The 19,526-nt window shown below is 28.8% G+C and overlaps 1 protein-coding gene across 2 annotated transcripts in view; it reads right to left on the bottom strand.

The window, feature by feature from the left end:
- Positions 1-7,003: 7,003 nt before the first annotated feature.
- LOC117172440 (ran-binding protein 9) overlaps positions 7,004-19,526 on the bottom strand; it is a 58,440-nt gene continuing 45,917 nt past the window's right edge. For both annotated transcript variants that reach the window (XM_033360379.1, XM_033360378.1), the window contains 2 exons: positions 15,572-15,895; positions 7,004-8,878 (listed from right to left, as the gene is read on the bottom strand). In XM_033360379.1, the coding sequence (XP_033216270.1) occupies positions 8,745-8,878; positions 15,572-15,895 (458 nt within the window). In that variant the 3' untranslated portion in view covers positions 7,004-8,744. The remainder of the gene's footprint in view (positions 8,879-15,571; positions 15,896-19,526) is intronic.

Below are 19,526 nucleotides of genomic sequence, written 5' to 3'. Positions count from 1 at the left end.
AAGCGCTATGCAAATTAATCACATTTTGCTAAATTAAAACTTTTTTTAATTAACCTACAAAAGTGTGTGTGGGGATGTCCGTTAGCATGTTCGCTTTTATTTCCCAAATTTGTAAGACAAAATATTTATTATTCTAGAAAAAAAGCCGGGGGAACCTAAAACTGGTAAAATCGAAAATTTTCTAAGTTTCACATGCCCTGAAGTTTCTAGTTTTGAGATCTTTTGGCGAAAAAAATTTCGGAGCTACATTTCCGCGCAATTTTAACAAGTGGTGAGAAAAAAATGTTGCAAATTTTATTGCTTTTTTTAAGTATCGGATAGCTTGAAAAAAATATTTCCAACTTAGCTATGGTATGGATGGGGGTCGAACCGCGATTTGGGTCTACTTTAATTTGAATTAAATAAAAAATTGATGGTCAAAAACATCAAACAGACACACACTCCTACACACTCACTCCCATTCACACACACACAGAGTATTTGTGAAAAAATATGGAAAAATCTCGAAATCCTTTTTCTGTTTAACCATGATTAGGACATGTTCAAGCGCAAAAAACGTGCACCTTTAATTTTTACGAAAGTTTGACGTTTGCAACAAGGAAACGTTTCATTAGATCGAAATGTAACTTCGCAAGGTTTTTGGGGTTTATTCAACTGTGAAAGGCACACTCACCATTAGTAATTTTATGAAGATTTGAAATTTAGCCGTTGATGTTCTGAAAAAACATAAATTACCCTTTTTTCCTGCAGGAAAGTTATTCCAGTTTTCTGAACTGTCCTTACATTGTCTGTGCGACCATTGGTTGCTGAGATATCGTCGATCGAAGACAAAAGGTCCTTTTTGATGCTACACATTAATTGTTAAAATTGCGCGCAAAATATAGCTCCAAAATTTTTTTTCCAAAATATCTTAAAACTCCCTGGCGGACCGATGGAACCGAATGGAGACTCTACCCACCTCATGTCTGCCTCTATAAACTACAAAGTACCCGTAAAGAACCCATTCGGTTGCCTTTTAAAAAACTAAAAAAAAACAGCAAAATAAACTTCTAAATTATTAAAATTCGGATTCTACGTTAAAATTCGGATTCTACGTTAAAATTCGCTATAGAAGGTCACTGAATAATCGCAATAGTTTTTTTTTGCAACGGTAAAAAGTTTAAAAAAACATAAGACGTATAACGCCTGCTGACTGCTATTTACAGGCGATGCGTTTGAAGTGTAGCAGCCAACAGGCGTTATACGTCTTTTATGTTTTTAAACTTTTTACCGTTGCGAGAAAAAACTATTGCGATTATTCCGTGACCTTATACAGCGGATTTTAACGTAAAATCCGAATTTCAACAATTTAAAAGTTGATTTTGCTGTTTTTTTCGAGTTTTTTACAGAGGAACTGAATGGGGACCCAATGGGGTCTTTACGGGTACTTTGTAGAGGCTTCATTGGGTTCCTTCGGTCCGCCAGGGCTAGAAACTTAAAGCTTCAAAATGCTTTTTTTAACACCTTAAAACTACCATATTTCACTGAGATACAGGATTCTGAAAAATCACTAAAAATTTGGAAATTTGTTTTGAGCCTTTAATTTTTTTCCAGGAGTGTATAAAACAATAATTTGGTTAACCTTGCCCCTTAGAATATGCCCCGAGTACTTAAGACTGAAACTCTTACACTCCATTGTCCTCAATAAACTATAAAATTCTAAGAAAATATCTGTTGAAGCTTTTTCTTAGATAGCATTATTTTTCAAATTTTTGCGAAAATGTGTTAAAAAATCCTTAAAGATTTTTTTCTTTCTTAACAATACAAGTTTTTTCTGCGATGAAAAAGTTGTGCTCTTTTTTATTTTTTAAACAACCAACAATTATATTGTTGAGAAAAAAATAAATCTTAAAAGATTTTATCAATATTTTAAAAATATGTCAATATATTTAAAATATGTATCGTAAAAAGAAATAAGAAAAAAATTATAATAAATAATTAAATAAGAAGTCTTAGAAACTTTCATAACTTAAAAAAAGAGGAATATTTCATTATTCCATGTCATTTCTTAATTTTCAGACTGATTTCGTAAACAATAGTAACACAAATTCTTTTTTGTTCCAACGTTCACGATAATCGCGACTTCCGTGACTGCAGTCACGGAAGTCGCGGAAAGTGTGAAATGGCCGCCCAACGGCGGTGACTGATAAATTACTAATTAAATACAATAAATGACTGAAAATTTCAGATATTTGTGGTTGATTACGATTATATTTACGAAAATTGTCATTAATTTATCAATTTACCGAAAATTTCTAAAGTTTCTCGTAATTTATGGTATTCAAAAAATTAATTTTTACTCTTTCTCGAATCGAAAGTTACTTCCATTTGTTACGAAATATATTGTGTGCAACAAGTGCAGACAGTACACGGAAAAAATAGATTATCGAAACTTTATTGTGCAAGACTTCAGGATAGGCCACAAACTTCTAAATACTTCGTATGGCGTTTGTAACAAGGTTCAAGACAGTCCTCGAAATAAAGAAAAGAGACCAGACTTATTTCAAGACTTTTAAAATAGTAAAAAGATATTTCGAGTCATAAAATAATTCGCGGACTCTCCATTATTGTATAGTCCAATATGAGCCGGAAACAACCCGAGGATGCGCCAACGACACGTACTGGAAAATTCAAAAGAGTTACATCTATCTACTTTCAACACCTGTTGCACATGATATTTTTTGTAACAAATTTAGGGAATTTTCGATTTTAAAAACAATCATATTCAAATTACAGTACATGCATTAAAAACAAGTAATTTTTATATTGATCAATAAAAATATTCAACAACAGAGTATTACTCTGTACGATTTTCTTTTATGTGATTTTGCTGTATGCCCTACGAATATTGTCTATAAGATGTGCAGAAAGTCCTACTACAAAAAAAGAAAATTACACGGACGATATCCCTAAGGATGTAATGAATAATGAATGACAACTGAATAAAAGTGGATTTTCTTTTAACTTGTAGACCCGATTTCAAAGTGGTAGAATTTGAGAGAAAATAGAAGTCAAAATTCAAAATTAAAAACGTTTAAATTTTAAAATCCTTCAAATTTCGAAACAATACAACAATTTTAAAACCTAAAATTCTCATTTAATCGTTTTAGCTTTGAAGACATCTGTTTGATTCAAAAATGTTCAAAATTGGATATTTTAAATCGAGTAACAAATTTCCAAATTGAGACACGTTTATTTTATTCTGATAGTAAAAGTAAAAAATTAACTCCAAATTGTATATAACATATTTCGTTTGAAGTAACATCCTTTCCTATTCTATTTTGAAAATAACAAATTGAAATTGTATAATTCAATGCATTTTTATTTAATAACAAAAGTTAAAGGACATTCTAGTACTTACCAAGCTCGAATAAAAATTCACTTTTTTCGAATTCTCCCGTACGAGAAAGCTAAAAGAATTTAAATAATTTAACTTCATTTTGCTTCTCTTTGACTTATCCTTTCTTTCCTGACGTCTTCTTATGGCAAGAAATAATACTGAAAAAATTACAAGAAATAAACAAATTTTTTTTAAAGAAAAAACAATAGTTACGGATAAACTTCTGAAAATCCAAAAATATGATAAAAAAAACTTCCTGACACAGAAAGTAATAAAAATTGGAAAAATCAAGATAAATTTCGCCTTAATTCTGAATGAATCAAAACACAATCTACAAGGTCTATCGATTTTAATAATCCTTCTAAACAACTATCGACGTTATTACCTCACACATATATTTATGTACACACTCTCGTAAGTGCAATTGCATCTCTGAGAAATGAAAATTAATATCTATATCGAAACTTATTACGAACTTTCAAAACACCTCCAATTTTTGCACACCTCTTGCCTTAAAATATAAATCCAGTATATTTCAGATAATGCTTTTGATTCCAGTTTAATCTCTAAACATGATTTTGGACTCCTCGAAATTCGAAACATTCAATTCACTATTTCACAGATCGGATACACTAATAAACAAAATACTGTAAAAAAACTCGAAACGTTTCACACTTGCTTATAATTGAAAATATTCTGTAACCTTTGCAGAAGAAATCATGTTTACACCTATTATATTTACATATTGGCTACTATTGTACAATTACATTCGAGTATTGAAAAATTTGTATACGGGTAATATTAATTAATTCATTAATGGTATATCCGTCGGCAATAGCTTAGTCCAGAAGTCTACCTGGTGGAGATAAATAATATTTTTTTATTTTTTAAATTTATATTTAAAAATTAAATATTATGGAAAGCGCACGGAATACGTCGTTGCAAGGGAGAGTCTATTCTCCAATTCAAAATCCTTAATTCGAAATCTTAACAAGAATTATTAGATTCTGGTTAACAGGGTCTCGACTCTTTATTTATTTATTTTTTTCTATTAAAAATACATTTTTTCTTTTTGGCTTTTAAATTCGAGAAATCTGTCTTCAAAGTTTATTTCTTAAGAATAAGTGACTTCAACATTGAGAAGGGTCTTAAGTACTTCAAGTTTGAGGCCATCTATTAATTACCCAATTCCTACTTTACCAGCATTTTTTCGCAAGAATCTAGGAAGATATTTCGGAAAAAAATACGAAGGACGATAAAAAAAGTCCCTTAGTACCTTCTATTCAATTTCCAAAATTTTCAACTCGATATCTTAGTTCTTGCGGACGTGAGATGTTCCGAAAAAATGTGGATAATGTAGGAATCGAAAACTATTACATGGCCTTAAATTTTCAAATAAATCCAAAATATTGAAAGTCGAGACCATAGTTAATTTAAAATACGGTTGATGATGGAGGATGAATTAAATTAAATTGAATTTGCATATTGTTTCGACTTTGATCTTGCCGTTTCCAAAAAATGAGGATCGTGATCTTATATCTTAAGAACTCCTAGGATTGTCTAGTCAATCGTAGTTTAGTTTTCTACTCGCTAAAGGGTATCACATACAGAAATTATTACGCTTAGTTCGTTATGGCTTTTTATCACGTGTACGCGTCCCTTCGCCGAGAAAGGGTGCAGTTTTGTTTTTCTTTTCTGACTTTTGGACCACGCTATGAGCCGTTTAACGACGCGCACAGTCACGGTAAACAATTTTAATTAATCGTGTCACAGATTCGAGACGCACAATATCGCCTCCCATTTTCAAAAAGTTCAACTTTGCCATAATTTATTTTATTATCCGGCTCAAGATATTTCTGATAACTTGAGATTTTTTGAGAGAAATCTTGAGTGGTCGAGTATCACAGGAAATCAGACTTCCTCAAAAACATGCAAAGTTATCTCAAATGAAAATAGGTTTTGAGAAAAATAATTTCGAAGAGATCTGGATAATCTTAGATTATCATTGCCTTGAGAATTGATAATGGGAAGAGAGCCGAATTCTTTGGCACGAATAATTAATTAACTACGCAACACTTATAATTCGAAAAACCGCTCGATGGAACAAGCTTGCGATTATAATGTTATTTATTGCTTGATAGAATCGCGGCCGACTACGTATCTTTAAAGCGAATTTTTCTACTTTATCTCGCATCGTGTTCTATTTCTCTAAGCCGAACTTGCTGATTATCAAAAATAATAAAAAAGTATGATTTTTTTCTCACGGTTCATGTCTGAAATTTAAGTGAATAAAATCATTTGGGGAGAAAATGTCCTGTGCAAAAAAATGCAAAAAAGTTTCTACAGGTGACATTCTTTGAATAAATCTTTATTTTGCCAATTTTTTCAGACAGAAATTTTTTTTTAAATAATGAACAAACGCAAATTGTCAGGGTGGCTACTAAACAGCCAGAAGAAAAAGCCCATTTGTTTCTTTGTTTTCAAAAAATGTTGTAGATTGTTTTAAACTGGCAAGGCTTCAAAACCAAAAAATCCCGCAGTAAGAAAGGTATCAAATTTGTACGTTTACTTCAAGGTTTTCACATAACAAAAATTTCGTTTCTAATTGCAAAATGCAAATATTCAAAACCGAAAATGTATGATTTAAAGAAATATTGCCAAAATAATCTTCAAATGAACAAGTCTTTCGGAAAAATTCTAAATTTGAAGTGTTTAGAATTAAAAATGAAACATTCAAAACTGAATAACTTCAAAGTAAAAAATTCAAGATTTTACCATTTTGAAGCTATTAAAATGATATAATCTCCCAATTAAGAACATTTGATATTGTATAATTCTAAAGTAGAAGCTTTCAAAGTAGAAAACTAACATTTTTAATCCGCATTTATTCAAAATTAAATAATTTTACATTCATGGCAATGCAAATAGAACAGATGGAAAAAAGTACTTAAAATTCAGCAAATATTTCAAATCAAATTGTTTAACTAATAAGGCTTTCAATTAGAAAGTATACAATTTTGAACAATTAAAATTTCAACCAGACGATTTTTAATGTTTCAATAAAACATGCACAACTTGTAGCGCTTTAATTTAAATCTGTCTAATTTTTCAAATTGCAATCTTAATCTATTCAATTATGAATGCAGTATTAAACGGCTTTCATTTTTAATTTGTACAATTTTCAAAAATTCGAATTTCAAGAAAAGTGTTTATTAATTTTTTCCAATGTTATAATGTTGAATGTTTCAATCTACTTCAAATTCTTTTTTCTAATTATTCTACTTTATTCAAATTCAATATTATCAATAATGAAGGCTTGAATTTCGTATATTTTCACATCATAAACATTCCGAATTAAATGAAAAATCAAAAAGGTCAAATTCAAGACTTGAAAATTAAATGATTTTACAATTAGTCCATAAAATTCTCAAATTTAATTGTATCAAGTGACATTTAGAATGATTTGCGTTCAGAAAATAAATCCCCTGCCATTTCTCGATTTCCCAGTACGCAGTAGCCACCCAGATTGTTCTCTAATGACAAGGAGAATTTAGAAAATGTTGAGAAGGCAAGGAGACAGGACGTGCTTTGTCGGGAAAAAAGAAAAACTAAATGCGAACAACGTATGTTAAACAAATATTATAAATGTTTGTATATATTTCTGTAAGCAGCGATAATAAAAACGAAAAAATTAAAGTTATGTTAGATTGGCGCGTTACAATATATTATAATTTATTACATAGATATGCGTTTAGAGAATTATCTCCAAGATGTAGAGTCAGGAGACGGAAATTCTAGAATCACTGACATTGAAAAGACGAATATGAGGAGGCAGGATGTCAATGATCACTGATCAATAATAATCAATAATCAATCATTTATAATTAATTATCTGTTTCCTCGATATCTCTCAGAGGGTGAATAACGAATCAAAAATCCCAATCCTTTCTATTATTTATACGTTCGAAACGGGAAAAATGTAACGCTAAAAAAATCGTTCGATTCTGGTAAACCTATTTAATTTGTATCCTTTTTCTTTATATAGTAAATTATTGTATTTAAACGCACGCTTACCACTAGCTGCATACGACTTCCATCTTTTTTTAATAATATATAATATAATAATATACTATGTCGCATATAAAAAACAATTACTTAGTGTACGGTACAAGATCGTTCTTTAGTTAAGTTTTTTTTCTTTCTCGTAATTATATTTATATAAACGTAAGACCTCATCCGCCTCTAAAACGAGCAGGGCGTTCGCTCGATCCCAAATCTGGACCCTAACATTAAAAGAGAAAATGACTCTTATGGGAAAAGAAAATACTTTTTGTTTTGACGAATTTATAAGTATTGAAAATTCAATGTGCCTTTTTTAAGGCAAAATCCAACGGTGAACTTTTTCAAGTCTCGAATTTTCTAAGGCATCCAAAATGACCGTTCTTAAATTAAAAAAAAAAAAACAAAACAACAACAACAACAACAAAGTTTAGCTCGATTTTAGGGAAGATTGTGGGAGCGAGATAATTTAGCGAAACGTCGAACATTGCCCGTTGTATGGACAGCAGGTTGAAGTAGGTAGTTGGTTCCTCCTTGACTAAACGCTAAAAAGGTTGAATATTTTATCGGTTGGCAGGTCTGAGCGTTCAGCTTTTCTGTCGTGCATTGTTGTGTGAGATCGAGTTGCTCTAGCTGAGAATCATCTGCTCCACGTTTCCGTCTTCAATCCTTAAAAGGTTATCCCACTGAGGCGTCATAAATCCGAGACTTTATCTACTGCGAACGTAACTAAGGCGAACCATCATTTATAACGACAGCGACTTTCCTTTACGTAAATCGACAATTCCAGATACTATACGCATTTGCTTCTCTTATCTTTTTCCATTTCTTAAATCTTCATCACTCCTTAAATTTTAATATCTTCCCTTAATTACTCTTAACATTTCTTTTTTTTTTTTATTTTGTTTTCGTCACTTTTCTTTTCTTTTCTTTTCTTTTATCGTCACTTCTTTTTCTCTCTGAATTCTTCTTTCTAAGCGAGAGCCGTGCCGTCGCCGTGTGCTGGGACACGGCAAACCCGAAACGGAATTCTGATATTCCAGTAGTCCGATGTTCCCGAAAATCGTACACGCATTTACGTTAGAGTTTACATAACGAGGACATTGTGCGCGATGAGAAACATCAAGAGCCGAACGGGTCACGGTACTTTTTTTTATAGGAATCACAGCGCTCCGACGGCATGAAAAATCGTTCGTTGTTGGCCGGGTCCACCGATCGTGAGGCACTTTTTTCCAGTTAAATACGAGGGCACTCACCACACTCGGGTAGGTAGAAGGGGCGCTCGTGGCAGCAGTGGGAGGCACCGTCAATATTGAATAATATTATCTACGACCGCGAAGCTACAGGCTCCGAGACCTGCATTCGACATCAGGCGAACCAACTCCCGGGCGTGAGAGACTGCGACTTCCAAGGGCGGCCGTCGGGGCAAATTACTCGACTCTGTCGACAAATAGAAACATGCCTGTGGTTAATCAATTGCAATTTTCTATTTTCAGCCCTCGGGCTCACTTCAGAGACAAAAAAATAGTATGAATAATGAGTAGTACGAAATGAAAAGTGTGATATTAAAGTGTGTAAAGTAAACCGACCATTATTGGGACAATGTAAACAGTATTTCTAATACTGGGAGAACATTTAGTAAAAAATAATAATAAATACGCCTCAATATCTGCAAGATGACCGTTTTAATCAAAGAACGAAATTCTCGGTCATTTCTCGGTTTTCCCCGGTTTGCAAATATTTTTCCCGGTCAATAAAATGTAAAAAATCGAAATATACAGCTAAACAGTAAAAGTACTAGTAATACAAAATAAACAACAAAACTAAAGCATTCAAAGTGGAACTCTTGAATTTTTTACTTTTAAAATTGAAGTTTAAAAGTTTTTAAGTTCAAAAATTGTCTATTGAATTGTTCAATAATTTACATGTATAAGCTGGAAGGTACTAACACTTTTCAACTGAATAATTTCAAGTTTAATGAATTTAAACTGCAAAATTCAGAATTTTTAACATTCATAAATTATAGAGTTCAAAGATTTAGATTAAGTTCCAAAAATATAAATTTAGGTTAACATTTTCAATACTCGAAATTGAAGAATAAATCAATGAACTTTAAAAATGGTCAAAATTATATTATTCAGTTATTGTAGGCCAATAAATATTTTTAAATTTACATTCTTTTCAACTTAAAAGTTCTTAAATTAGAATTTAAATTATTTTTATTTTAAATAGTTTAAGCATCCTTAAAAAAAATTTAAAATTGTATTTCGAAATCTTCAGAAATCTTGAAGTAGTTTTAAGTTTTTTCAAATTTAGCTTTATTTTTAACATTTTTTCAAAACTTCTTAATAACTTTAAAAATTAATTAAATTTGTCCTACAAATTTTATAAAATCCTGCGAATTTAAAAAAAATCTCCTTAAAATTTGGATTTCTAAATAACAATTGAACACTTTTTATTTTTAGAAACAATTAGAGTAATTTTAAGAGATATTTAGAAGTTTGAAAAAGATTAAAAATTAATTTTAAACTTGAAATGATTTCAAATAATTTTAACGAAGTGTGTTTACCGACAAAATTTTGGTTATACGTAACGAAATTTCGGTGCAAATACTCACAACCTAATTTAAAACAAAATGTAGATTTTTGTAGTTGACAAAAAATGTAAAAGCTTTTTAAGAATTTTGATAGGCTCCAAACGAATAAAAACATTTTCTTAAAATTCCTAAGAAAATTGAAAATGATTCTTCATTTTGAAAAATTATTTTAATATAATATTCAAAAACATTTAAAGAGAATTCCAACATTATTAAAAACGACCCAGGAAGAATTTAAGTATTTTTTTACATTTTTAAGATATTCTAAAAATTGTAGGAAAAATTGTATTCCGTTTAAAATATGTTTAAAAGTTCTGATCTTGTTTCAAAAACCTGGTTTAAGTTACCTGATATCATTTTAAGTTTTTAATCAATTTTGAATCTTTTCAAAACTTCTAAATATTTCTTAAAATTACTCAAATATTTCTAAAAATAATACGCGTCCAATTATTATTTATACAACAAAATTCAGCAATTTCGCTTACAAATTAAACATTTTATCCAGCAGAACAATAAAAATTGTAATGTTAAAAGCTTTTCGAAATTTTAACAATTCAAAGCTTTCTATGTTAAACATTTAAGTTTCAAATTGTTTACTTTTAAACATTTGTCTTCAATTTAGTCGCTTAAATTATAAGTCAAATATTGCTAAATATTAAATAATTATCCTTTTTCTTAATAATTTTTTTTTTTATTTAAATGGGTTGAAAATGGAATATTTTAGACTGAAGCAATATTTTTAAACTAATAAAAGCCTTTAATTACGAATTGATTACGAATCTCGAAATTCTTAAACTATCGACGGATTTAGAATCATTTTATCAAATCAATTATTTTACAGTTTTTAATACTTAAAGTGCCGATTGTTTAATTCTTCAATACTGCACGTTAAAATTCTTTAAATTAAAAATGTAAGCTTAAAAATAAAAATCTAAAATAGAGAATTTTGCAGATTTTGCAGAATTTGCAGAATTTTGCGAATTTGGACAGATTTTTCTTCTGAAAATTTGTAAAATTCCCGGTCAAGAAATAAATTCACTGTCATTTCCCGGTTTTTTCGGGTCTCAGAAAATTCCCAGTCATTTCCCGGTTTCCCGGTCCAGCGGCCATCCTGATCTGTGAATGAACAGCTGCAAAATTCGACATTTTTTTATTTTTGTATTTCAAAACATTCCGCGTAACTTGTATAACCTTGTTTTTATAAATTGTTCTACACATTATAAATATTGTTTATAATCTCCACGCTAGCCGTTCAATTAACTATTTATTTTTTTAAACTTGCTTAAAGAACTTGATTGAAACCTACAATTTTAACCTCAAATTTTGCCAAACGCATAGTTAAATAATTTAATAGTAATTTCAATAAAAATTAATAAACATGCATTAAAATGTAATATTATTGATTAATATTAATTATTTGGCAAATTAATAAGATTAATATTACCAATGCACTTCAAAATTCAACTGTTTGGTTTTACATTAACTTTTCTGTTGAAAATTTATATTTTCGAGTTGAAAATATTACGGTTTTGAAGATAACTCGTCTTTTTGGTGTAAAAATTCAATCTTTCTGGTAGAAAAGTGTACTATTCTATTTTTGATTAGGAATTCAGCTGAATTAAAATTAATAAATAAATTTGAAAAAGGTGTTCAATCTCAATTATTGTTTGGTTTAAAATTGTATTATTTGTTTGAAAATTTAATTATTTGTTTAAAAATTAAAAATTTGTAACGTTATTTAAAATATTCTAAATTAAAAGTTATTATTTTAAAACAAAATGTTAACATTTTTTTGAAAAATAAAAAATAATAATTTTTTTATGATTTATAATAATCCATTCATATTTTTTTACGTATTCTATAATTGTAAGTAAATTCTACCATTTTATTTTGATATACCCCACTTGATGTCCCTTGTCCCAGTATTGGCTTCTTTTGGGTCCCACATAAGGATATGCCCCAAAATTCTTGTTCCACTAATTGGCGATCTGACTAGCTTCAAAAATATCCATTTATATTAATAAACTATAAAATTAATTATGTATTTTTTGTTATAACCGATCAAATAATGTGTTAGCCACTTATTATAATGGTTTTTGTACAAAAATTACAATTTTCTACTTTAAAATTGTGTTTATGTGGATTAGCTTTTCGTAACTGTCCCAGTAATGGTCGGCTTACCTTATTAAAGTAGAAACATTAATGTAATTAATAAATTTCATTTGTATATTTTCAGGTCTCGGGCTCACATCAGAGATAAAAAATCATTTAAATAGTTTTTTTTTCGTTAAATAAATTTGAACTTATTATGTTATAAAGTTTAATAAGTAATAAAAAGACCTCTTTACAAGATTGAAAAAAAACAGTGATCACCATTCAAAGTTAAGGACATATTACACAAACATTAAGCACAAACCTTCAAATTTCATTTCTCTAAAAAACTTTTTGCAAAAGATCATTCAGTTGGTTTGAAATTATTATAAAATTTAATATGTAATACAAAATTGTTGTAAAAATACTTTATTCTGTAATAAAAATCTCCAGTATTCAAACCTTATATTTGATAAGTGTTAAGAATAAACTTCAATGTTTATTTCAAATGTTATTCTTTTGATTTTAATTTATGAATTATAAAAATTATATTTATTTATCGCAGGCTTCACAGCCTTTTCCCTATTCCCCTCTTTCCCCCGTTTTTCCACCTGAAAGCGTAATGAATTAATAGAACCGAATAAGACGATCTAAACATTTTTCGTTGAAAGTTCATTCTTTTCGGTTGAAAAGTCTAATATTGAATTTTTGGTTAAGAATTCTTTTCTATTAGTTACAGAATTTTATTATTTGGTTCAAAAATGAATTATTTTGTTCAAAAGTCAATAATTTGGTTAAAAAGTCATAATTCTTGGCAGAAATTTCACCTTTTTGGTTAAAAATGCAACTATTTGTAGAAAATTAACGTTTGGTTGAAAATTCACTATTTTGTCAAATATTAATTTTTATTCAATATTGAACTTCAATTTTTAAAATAAATTTAGTAAATGACCTTTTCTGTTGGAAAATTATATTTTCGAGTTAGAAATACAACCTAATAACCTAATACTTCAATTTTCCAACAAATTCTTGAAGTTTCAAATAAAAAATACTAATTTTCTACCAAAAAATTTGAATCCTTGTGAAAAAATATAATAGTTGATACTTGAACCCAAAAATGTTTTAATCTTTATTACAGAAAGAGAAATAGTTCAACCAAATTTTTTTAATTTTCTACCACAATAATATAATTTTCAACCAATCAGTTGCATTTTTGCTCAAGAAAGATGAAAATTATAATTAAAATAATAAATTTTCGAACCAAAATGATGGATTTTCAACAAAATAGTTGAAATATTAATCAAAACAGATTTTTCAGTCATTAAAACGTTCAACCAAATAATAAAATTTGTAGGCAAAAAAGAATTGAAATTGTTTGAATACTTTTTTCAATTTATTATTATTTATTTATCGATAATATTAAATTGAAATGCATACTTACTAATTTGATTGAAAAATTAAATTTGAGGTTAGAATTGAAGGTTTCAATAAACTACTTTGAACAACTTTTTGAGAATAAATAATCAATTGAACGGCATTCACATTCTATTCTTGTTTTTTAATGTATTCTGTAATTACAAGAAAATTGTGCCATTTTATTTTGATAAACCCCATTGGATTTTCCTTGTCCCAATATTGGCTTCTTTGGTGTCCCACTTAAGGATATGCTCTAAAATTCATGTCCCAACTAATGGGTGATCTGACTAGCTTAAAAAATATCCATTTATATTAATTAACTATAAAATTAAGTATGTTTTTTTTTGTTCTAATCGATCAAATAACATCTTAGGCACTCATTATAACATTGTTCGTATCAAAAATTCCAATTCCTCATTTTAAAACTCTGTTTATGTGGGTTAGCTTTTCCTAACTGCCCATTTGTGTTTTGAAGTTTTACAGAAAAATTTGCGATTTTATGGTGGTCAACTGAAACTTAATAAATTCGTGGTCGAACTGGAAATGGAACAGGCATTATTGAAAAACATTGATTTTGAGGTTTTCAATTTTTATTACCGAACATTAATATATAGAAAATTTAGATTTAAAAAAATTTCAAATTAATCTATTTAAAACTCAAAGCATTCCAAATTGAACCTTTTATAATTAATAAAATAATTTTATAGTTCTCCCTTTGTTCGCAATCCTTGCTTGTATATAAATTACAAGAAATTATCTACTCTATAATAGATGAAAATGGTTCGTAAAAATTGGCTTAAAAGCTTCCAGATTTTCCTAGGAGTTTAAAGAAAATTAGAAAAGATTTTTGAATATTTCAGATGTGTCAAAAAAAATGTAGAAAAGTACATTTTTTATTTTACAGGATTTAAAAAAATATAAGGAAAAATTAGAGCATTTTTAAAAGCATTTAAGGCTTTTAGAATTTTTGAAGAAATAAAAAGTACTTGATAAATTTTCAGAAATGCTTTCAAGTAAAAAAAAAATTTAACTGATTCAAAACTTCTAAAATTCTTTAAAATATTTTTAACTGACTCGAATTTTTCTTAAAATTTTGAAATATCATTCAAAATATAACAAAAATTTCTTTAAATCTTCCAAATTTTCCTAAGAATTTTAAGAAAATTTGTAAAGATTCTTGAATATCAAACAAAATTTGTTTTTGCACTTGAAACCTTACAAAATTTGTTAAAAGCTTTAAAGTTTTCGTTTGAAATCCTAAAAAAAAATCTTTCACATTTTAACCATTTAATCTTAAAGCTGAAATTTTTTTCATTCGCATCAATCAAAACTGAACCGGCAAATTAAAGAATTGGAATTGGAACTCACTGGAATATTAAACTTTTAAACTAAAATGATAATTCAAACAAACTTGTATTTTTTCTTCTTCTATTTAAAATTCAGTGTATATTTTGGTCAAATTAATGGTGGTACTATATTAAATTCAAATTAAAACGCTTCAAATTTTGAACTTCACAAGTGAAAAAATTCTTTTTCACAAAAAGAGTTGAACTTTCAACCAAGTAATTACATTTTTATTCACAAAAGATTAATTCTGAACGAAGAATGCAGTAGTTAATATTTGAACGAAAAAAAATGTATTTTCCAATCAAAAACAGTTGAATTCAACCAAAGGCGAATTTTGAACTAAGAAAGATTGATTTTCTACCAAAATGCTCGAATTTGTAACAAAATGCATGAATATTCAACTGGATACTTGAATTTTCAACTAAAAATATAATAGTTCAAGATACAATTAAAAAATTAATTTAAATAAGAAAAACGAATTCTCAAAAAAATAGTTAAATGCAGTAATAAGAAGCTACTTGTACAAATGAAGATTCATTGTTATTCAATTTTGTATTGCAATTTAAACAAAAATGCCCTGCCATTTCTGGGTTTTTTTTTTTTTTTGAGGTATACGAAAATTCCCTGACAATTCTAGGTTTCTCAGGTTTTTCAGGTTTTCCAGGATCACGAATATTACTCACCTAATATAGCAGAATTGAGCCTGCCACACACGGTTTCCCTTTGCTGTGGATCCAACTGCCATCCAACTGGGGAATTCCATGGATTTGAGTAGGCGAGAAGACTGAAAGCGTCCTGTATCATCTTTTTATTCCCCTCGTTTTTCCCATGCTGCTGTCTTAGATGTATCGACTGCGCATACAACGTTCTCCCGAATTCCAACATTTTCTCGATTGCTTGTTTGTTACCTCCACACAATTGTTTCTTTGCGCTTTTAGCTATCGAGCAATCCACGCTCATTCCGCAATTGCTATTTTGTTGTTGGTTATGATTAGTATTATCGACCTCTGCAAATTAAGAAATTAATATTTCAATTAATGTATAGAAAAGCAGATTAAGGTAAACCGACCATTACTGGGACAACGTAAAAAGTATGTCCAATATCGAGACAATAATAAATATCGTTAAGTATCTTTTATATTCCAACATAAATTATGAAAGTAAAAATGTTCTATAATTTTTCAAGTTTTTTTTTTAATTTTTTACCACTATTTATTTTTGTCCTGACAAGTTTTGCATTTAGCAAAAGATAATCAAAAATATTCCTCAAAATGTGTGAATGAACTGCTACAAAATTTGCCATTTTTTATTATTTCAAAACTATCCGCATAACTTTTACAGCATTTTATTATTGAAATTTCCTACACGTAAAGAAAAAGTAATGTTTTTGCACATTTTTAGTACGTTTAAGAATGAAATTCATAACTTTATTAGCGATTTTATTCGATAACTTATGAATATTTTAATGTCCCGCATTTGGACAAATTTTTGGCGAAGTTACCTAAACCGAGACGATCTGTCGCTGACTCTCTCAGTTTCGGACACTTGATCGTGAGTTGCGAAATTGCGTTTCCATTACTGAGACGGTCACTTTCGCCGTGTTTTTAATTAAATGTCGCAGTATTATTTCAGTGATATATTAAAAATATTGTTTAAAAGACACAACCTTGCCGTTTAGTTGATTATTTATTCTGAAAAAAGTTGTTCAAAGTAGTTTATCCCAACTGCTTCGGTAAATAATGTAATATAGTATCTAATAAATTCAATTCTTCAACAAAAATTAGTAAGTATGAATTAAAATTTAATATTATATATTCATATGAAATATTAATAAGATTAATATTATTGATTTACTTTTTAAGATAAATTAAGTAAATTAACTTTTCTGTCAAAAATTTATATTTTCAAATTAAAAATATAACTGCTTTGAAGAAAACTCATCTTTTTTACTTGAAAATTCAAAAGTTTCATTAAATTTTTGTTAATTTCTTGACTGAAAAATGTTTTCTGATTAACATTTGAACTATTTTCTTGAAAAATCTTTTTTTTTTTGGTTCGAAAACGTATCTTTTTAATTATATATTTCATCTATCTTGATCAAAAATGCAACTTTGGTTAAAAATTAATCTGTTTAGGTTGAAGCTTCAGCAGTTTGATTGGAAATTTGTTTTTTTTTTTTTAATTGATTCGTCCGATTGCAATATGTAATTAAAACCTTTTTTGGTTAACCTTATACTTCAATTTTCCAACAAATTATTGAATTTTTAAATAAAAAAGACAAATTTTCTAACAAAAAAGATAAATTCTTATGAAAAAATATAATTGTTGATATTTTAAAGGAAAAATGCTTTAATTATAAACAGTAGTCACAATCCATTCTTGCTTTTTCATGTATTCTGTAATAAATTATAAGTAAAGTGTGCCATTTTATTTTGATAAACCCCATTGGATTTTCCTTGTCCCAATATTGGCTTCTTTGGTGTCCCACTTTAGGATATGTTCTAAAATTCATGTCCCAACTAATGAGCGATCTGACTAGCTTTAAAAATATCCATTTATATTAATTTACTATATAATTACTAATGTATTTTTTGTTCTAATTGATCAAATAATGTCTTAGACACTTATTATAGCTGTTTTTGTACCAAAAATTCCAATACCCCATTTTAAAACTGTTTTTATGTGGGTTAGCTTTTCCTAACTACCCCAGTAATGGTCAGTTTACCTCAGTAATTGACAAATGAACAAACAAATTTTTGTATTCTTAATAAAAGTGAATCTCAAGATGACAGAAATATGCTTTTATTAAACATAAGAAACCGTACCAAAATTACGTAAAGGGTTTTACGACTTTTTTATCCAAAGTGTTAGAAGTAGATTAATAAAAATCGTAAATATTATTGCTGTGCACAACATCTTGCTTGAACATAATTATAATTACGATTGCACTTAAATTGATTAAAGAACAACATTCTTTCGACAACAGAAGTTTTAATTTAAAATGATAAAAATGGTTATTTATTGCGACTTGCTATTTTAATAACAATTATAAATTCGGACAGTTGGGACACTTCACGCGGAAGTAATTAAATTTATAGCTAATACCAACCATAGTGAAAAAAAATTATTTTGTTTTCACAAGTGAATCGTGGATTGAGAAATTAACTTCTAGAAATTGTTATTAACAATTACCAGTATGGCAATTCTGTACGGGGAAACTCTTAGCAGTAAGAATTAAAACAATTTTTTTCCCCATGTGAAAAAGACACATTTCAAGAAGATATAAAAAATTCAATTTTCAGTGAAAAGAAATAAATTCTCTGAATACGAGTAAACAAAGTTTGATGTAAAGGTGTTAAACAATTCCGAGAAAATCGACCAAGGACTTGTAGATTACAATTTTATAGGGTTTTAAAATCTCCTGTTCCGAGAAAATCAAAATTCAGGATTCACTAAATAGTAATAATTTCAAGAAATATCAATGCTAAAAGTTTTAACAAAATTATTATTAAAATTTTATTAAAACATAGATAAACATTGATAAAAAAACTTTGAATTTTTTTTTGAAAATTCTTTATATAATATTATCTAAAGAAATGTAAGAAGGCTTTTTTCGAAGTAAAATGTACTTTTGAAGCATTTTTTCTGTCTTTAAGAGGCAAAAAAGTCGTTTTCTGACTCCTAAATGCGGTTTTGAACTTTTTACTAGCGCATACAATAAAAGTTTTGAGCTCCATGAACCCTACTTTTATGGGGAAATTATTTATTTTTTAATATTTTTTCGTTTCGTACTCTTTTTTGCGGATGCTTCAGAGTTGTTATTTCAGGTTCAACCTAAAGTTTTTCCCGTCTTTTCGAAGAATTGACGAAGATTTAATCAATTTTGATATTCTGGAAACATTAATTTTTAAATTTGACACAAATAAAGTATTTTGTATGATTATAATCAATTATCAGCAATCATATTAGGTGCGCAGCTAAGTTCCCGCTTTTTGGCAATAGATGGCTCCAGCAGGAAGTGCTGGTCAATTTTGACATTCAAAACGTCAAGAACCAAGCTTAGACATATGATAAAAAAACCGTGTTGACACATTAGTGATTTTTTTGGCGTCATATACTTTTGGTTGTGTGAAAATGTTTGATTTTGTGCCAAATAATCGTTATATGCGGGAAGTGTTGGTTTTCTTCTTTCATTCGAAGAAAAGGGCGGCTGAAGCGGATCGAGAGCACCAAAAAGTTTGCGGAGATGCTGCTCGAAGTGAAACAAGGTGCCGTGACTGTTTCTGTCGCTGCAAAGACGATGATTTCAATGTTGACGACCGTCCACGTAAAGAAATGCCAAAAACCTTCAAAGACGCTGAATTCGAGGCATTGCTCAATGAGGATCCGTACCAAAGGCAAGAATAGCTTGCTTCAGCATTAATAGTTACCCGCAAAGCAATTTCCAAGCGATTGCATGCGTTGGGAATGATTAAAAAACAAGGAACTTGAGTTCCTTATGATTTGTGCCATTTTGTGGCAGTTGAGCGTCAACACGGTTTTTTTACCATATGTCTAAGCTTGGTTCATGACGTTTTGAATATCAAAATCGACCAGCACTTATTGCTGGAGCCATCTATTGGCAAACAGCGGGAACTT

Source organism: Belonocnema kinseyi, chromosome 5 (assembly GCF_010883055.1).
Source record: "Belonocnema kinseyi isolate 2016_QV_RU_SX_M_011 chromosome 5, B_treatae_v1, whole genome shotgun sequence".
Lineage (NCBI taxonomy): Eukaryota > Metazoa > Arthropoda > Insecta > Hymenoptera > Cynipidae > Belonocnema > Belonocnema kinseyi.
The sequence above is the reverse complement of the archived record's forward strand: the minus strand, read 5'-3'. Positions and strand labels throughout refer to the sequence as shown.